General features: G+C 47.1%; 1 protein-coding gene across 2 annotated transcripts; it reads left to right on the top strand.

Moving 5' to 3' along the window:
* Positions 1–264: 264 nt before the first annotated feature.
* LOC112577210 lies at positions 265–4973 on the top strand. Of its 2 annotated transcripts, none has more exons than XM_025260220.1 (7): positions 265–451; positions 1331–1484; positions 2406–2542; positions 2911–3073; positions 3558–3717; positions 3905–3940; positions 4297–4973. In XM_025260220.1, the coding sequence occupies exons 1-7, from the start codon at positions 277–279 to the stop codon at positions 4426–4428; spliced, it is 957 nt and encodes a 318-aa protein (XP_025116005.1). In that variant the 5' UTR covers positions 265–276; the 3' UTR covers positions 4429–4973. The 2 variants fall into 2 exon arrangements, with proteins under 2 accessions (XP_025116005.1, XP_025116006.1); XM_025260221.1 differs by lacking the exon at positions 265–451 and adding an exon at positions 844–1009.
* The last annotated feature ends 250 nt before the right edge of the window (positions 4974–5223 follow it).

The following is a 5223-nucleotide window of genomic DNA, read 5'->3' as shown; positions in this document are numbered from 1 at the left end:
ACCCCGAGGTCAAATTGTCCTCCCAACTCCACCTCCTGTCCTTCTGATTATCCTTGTTTGCTATTAATCTGTTTTTCATCCTCAGAGTTTCCTAGTGATGTTGCTGCTCGGCATGAAGCACCACTCCACCCTCCTTTATCGTGATTTGAGCAATTCGTGCAAATTGCATTCATCAGAGCCGCTTGAAGCATTATTTCCAGTAATTAGTCCTGGTGTGGACTCCCCTTTAATGGCATTCATCATGATGAGGACCGGCGATAACTACACAGGCCAGTGATGTGGGGGTGTGCACGTGCGACCGTTAGGCCGGTGGGAGGACACAGACCCACACAGTCGAGTCGACGATCGCCGAGGTGCAGCGGAAGTGAAGTGACATTAGCGAACATGAGGAGCATCCATCTGGTCCTGACGATGGTGGCGCTGGGCTGCACGACTGGACCCTCCAGTGCTGGTAAATATGGCTTTCAACTTGTGAGAACCTCACGACCCAGTCTCTTCCTGAGATCGGCTAATTGTCAGGCTGCATGGATAGAGTTTACAGTTTCCGGTTGAACATCACTTGATGGAGGAGATGTACCCGAGATTACTCAAGCTTACCTCAAAAACGTGATGTACGTGTGACCTTTGTGGGTGCCGAGCTTGTAAGTGGACATTTGGCTGCTCCACTGAATGTTACAGGAAGTTACTCTTGGGTCAAAGAAAAAAAAAATGCTGTAAACGTTGATCCCAAAGAGGTTTCAGTGACATGAAAGACGGGAGGAAATACCTGGAGGGGGAGTAGGCAACACTCCGACAACGTGTGCGCCGCTTCCACAGGCCGGTGTTTAGTCTGACGGTTGGTGATTCACCTCTCGTTTCCTGAAGCCCAGGCTCTTCAAGGTGGCTTTGTAGGCTGGGAACAAGGGATGTTGTAGACTGCTGTCACCTGTGATGTGTATTTGTCACTGGGGGGATGTGTTGAAAAGACTTCTGACTGTATGTGACATGTGATCGGAGCGAGTGAAGTCAGGCACGTGCTACAAACCGCGTTTATCGTATTTGTGTCACGCCCAAGGCTATTATAGGAGCTGGTATATATATAATGATGGAATGAAATCCATGATAAATGTCTCCAGAAAAATGAGAATGAACATTTCTTAATCCATTGATCATTTTCCTACAGCTCAATTAATGAATCAGTCAATCAATCATCCACGAAAGTCAAATAGCGAGTAGTCTGGCATTTGACAACTGACTGTATGTGTTCTATGTGAGAGCTGCTGTATGTGTTCTGTCTCAGAGCCTGACTACTGTATGTGTTCTGTATGCTACTGTACACATTCTGTCTCAGAGCCTGACTACTGTAAGCGCGGCATGTGGCTGTCAGACGCCTACCGCCATTGCTTCGAGCAGCAGCGCATCAACCTGCCGTACCTGCCGCTGCAGCAGCTCACACCTGTCGTGGACGGCTGCATGGTGGAGGACTACGCTCGCCACGTCTGCCAGTAAGATAGCGGCGTCTGCTATTGTTGTTGTTGTTGTTGTTGTTTTGCTTGCAACAGTACATATAGCTTGAAGTAATCTTCACGTTCTGTAACTGATGTGTTTGTAAACAGCTTACTGACAGTTAATAGGAACATTCCTTCACGCAGTATGCTCATGTCGCATTAATGTTGATGTGCAAGACGCTCTTACTTGTATATGGAAGTACATTTTACACACACACACACTCACACAGTGTCTACCCGCATCCCTACTGTTTCCATCCATCTCTTTGCTGATAACGGCCTAAAGGCTGCGGGTGGCGGTGGCGCTGACGATGTCGCACAATGCGGTGCAGCACCCCGGGTGTTTATCCCGCCTCCATCCTTCAAGCTCTCCCACCCCGAGTCCTGCTACATGCAACCACTTGTCATCTGTTCCCGCAACTTGTTTGTAAATGCGGGACACGTGACAATGCAACTGAGGACAGCTTGGATCAGCTCAGGAAAACTGATCTCCTGTTAATCAAAACCGGATTAGGTGGATGTTCATCATTATCTGGCGATAGTTCAATTACCATCGGCATGACTGTCAGCCGTCATATCTCATTCCCGTCACCCAACAGCAGCCGCCAACATTTCAACCTCGTGCTCCTCATTTATTTTTTGGTGCACTTCAGTCGCACATCACAAAGTCCACGGTCAACTCGCCCTTCTCAAAGCCACTAAAGAGATAGAGAGCGATGATAGAGGCATCAGAGGACATGCGAGATAACATTTATGCTGTGTGTGCGTGTGTGTGTGTATACGTGTTTGTGCGTGTGTGCGCACGTGTGCGTGTGTGTGCGTGTGCGCGCGTGTGTGTGTGTGTGCGTGTACGCGCGTGTGTGTGTCTATGTGTGTGTACGTGTGTGTGTGTACGTGTGCGTGTGTGTGTTACCACAGGGTGGTGAAGCCGGCGGCACTGTCGTGTTTTGAAGGCGAGGTCAGAAGCTGTGACCACAAGGACAGGCTGCTGGCCATCGCTGACCAGTCGGGAGGCGCCTGCTCCGGTAACCAAGTCAACAAGGAGTTCAAGGAGCGTAAGTTCAGCTTCTCACCTTGTCCTGACTTGTAGGTGTGGGTGAGGTTGTTGATGTACACTCACCACAGACTGGCTGCCCACACACGGACACAACAGACAACACAAAGAACTTTGAATGCTAAGGTCAATGAGTGCAGTTCTTCCCACGTTCTCAACAGAACTCGTTCGTAAATCAGAAACCATCAGTAGATTGTTAGGGAAGTTTCCAGACGCCTGTTATGTCTTATGGCAAGACACACATACATAGCTTGTGGATGAAATGAATTATTGTAGGTTGCTGTAGGTATGCACAGACTTGATTGTTAGAAGGAACCTCCATCTCTCCTCGTCCTGTGATCTCCAAAGGTCAAGGTTGACTACTTGCAGACATCCTCAACTTCCTGCAGCCCGTGAGGACGGACTCGCGCTGCTTCTCGTTGCTGGGGGAGGATGCCTACCAGTGCTGGGTGGAGGAGACGATGACCATGATGGAGGAGAACCCCAACCTGGAGACCATGTCGGTCGATGAATTCATCGTCGCCAACAACCAGTGAGGACCAAAACTCTGTCTGGACGTCCGGCAACTTTGGTTCTATGCTGAGATTTTTGTGTCTAGGTTTTATGTTTGGAGTTTATGATCAGTTTAAAGTTTATCAGTTATGTTAAATTTTAAACTTAGGGTTTGATGATTATGTTTTATGGTTTCGGTGGTGATCGTGGTGCAAACTTGGCTAAAATGGTATTTCCAGAGAGGGACAATGGGTCGAGTGTCATGATTTCGAATAATGAAGGACAAGTGTGATGGGATACGAATAATAACATCGAGTTATGCTTCCTTAGATACACGGCATTGTAGGAACTTATTTTCACCCCTGAGCTCCATCTTTCAGTTACACAATTTGTTCAAATGTCCATTTTCGAGTAGCATTTCTATCTCCAGCCAATTACATTAGTTTATAAAGCTGCAAATCAAAGCAGACAAGAGACATTATTTGAACAAAAGTCGACCAAGGAGTTAACCCCAATGTCCTCAGGTTTTTCGATCGTCTGCTGACCTGCTTCGTCGACGTGTTCCGCAGCAACGTGGCGGCCTGCGAGAACTGGCAGATCCCTCTCCTCATGGAGCTGCAGGGCACCGGCATCCCCTCGCTCTTCGGCATGACCTTTACCCCTGAGCAGATGGACCGACTGGAGGTTCAGATCTTCTTTACTGTTTTTGTTTTGATTATATGTGTATTATTACTGCAATATGTACTGCGGTTACTGTTACTGGGTTTTGCAATATTTGAAACAATACTGTTTTTACGGTAGTCGACGAAAGCTGAATTATGCAATAATCTGTGAAATATATATTTACAACTCTCTGCTTCTCTTGACACAGCTGGTCCAAGAGTGCCCTACTCACCATGGGGGACAGGTAAGTCACTTTGACTAAGAGGGAGCTAAAGCACATATACACACACACTCTCTCTCTCTCTCACACACACACACACCTACACACATACGTGCAGGCATGCATTTAATTTAAAAGCTGCAATAATTCCTTTTTCTACTCTTCTTTCTCTTCCCGTCTTTTTAAATTCTTTTTTTCTCCTTATTTACTCTATTCTTGATGATGTAAGAGAATGCAATTGTTTTTACACCTTTCTTTCGAGCATTATAAAGATTAGTATTATCGAGGTTATCTGCTGCATGTCGGATGTCACAGAACAACTCACTTAGAGCTCCAGGGTATCTGTGCCCACCCTAACCACCCGCCACTTGTGTCCACAGCCCTATCGCAGACACTGTAACAACCAGCCGACATCCACTCCATCCGATGACAAGGGAGAAGATGAAGGTCAGGTACAACAACAGCAGCAGCTTGACTTCACTTTACCTCCCTTCCTTAAACCAAAGGCATGACACCATCCTGACACCGCCAACAGGGTGATGGTGTCTGTTGACGTCGGTGCTAGACGTCTGTGATAATCGGTGATGAGTTGATCACAAAGAAACTGATAATCGATGTTTTTAAAATGATGTTTACAAAATAATGCTTTTCCTGGACAACGATAAATTTGAAATTACTTCATTATAGCTGCAGTCAGCACTGAAAAATGATGATGTTAACATATTACCGAAATTTCGTCCGTAGAGGGATACATGCAGTTCGCCATTCCAAGATTTCGTGGGCACCCGTTGGGGTTTGTTTTTGTTTTGTTTTGTTTTGTTTTGTTTTGTTTTGTTTTAGCACCGATCACAGAGTTGTTTGGTATTGGAGAGCGCCGGCAGCTAACCTGTACACGACAGACGCACCTGTCAATAATCTTTTCTACATGTATTATACAGTGGCATAGGAAGATGTTCGGCGTTGGGGGGGCAAACTCCCTGCTGACAGTGAACGACGTTCGCACTCGCACATTTCGTAAAAAAGGATGGATGGGGGGGGGGGTACTGCACGCACGCACAATCTGATCGTCAGAGGTGTTAGAGCCTCCACTTGCCTCAGGGCCCGCTATTGTGACGGTGATGACCGTCTCCTCTCTACGTTCCCCTACCTTTCTTCAGTTCTTTGCTCTAATATTGGGGGGGCAAAAGGATATTCCTGCCCCCCTGTATTTTCCTTGGAGGGGCGGCTGCCCCCGCTGCCCCCCTGGTTCCTACGCCACTGTTATATTTCATGAATTAATACCTTGTCTGCCGTACAACGAGAGATCC

The sequence above is a fragment of the Pomacea canaliculata genome, linkage group LG12 (genome assembly GCF_003073045.1).
Source record: "Pomacea canaliculata isolate SZHN2017 linkage group LG12, ASM307304v1, whole genome shotgun sequence".
NCBI classification, from domain to species: Eukaryota; Metazoa; Mollusca; class Gastropoda; order Architaenioglossa; family Ampullariidae; genus Pomacea; species Pomacea canaliculata.
The sequence above is the reverse complement of the archived record's forward strand: the minus strand, read 5'-3'. Positions and strand labels throughout refer to the sequence as shown.

Coding starts and splice junctions, on each gene's coding strand:
- LOC112577210 (XM_025260220.1), top strand. CDS start 277: ATGTGGGGGTGTGCACGTGCGACCGTTAGGCCGGTGGGAGGACACAGA. Junction 1,485..2,405: donor TACGCTCGCCACGTCTGCCA/GTAAGATAGCGG, acceptor GTGTTACCACAG/GGTGGTGAAGCCGGCGGCAC. Junction 3,718..3,904: donor AGCAGATGGACCGACTGGAG/GTTCAGATCTTC, acceptor CTCTTGACACAG/CTGGTCCAAGAGTGCCCTAC.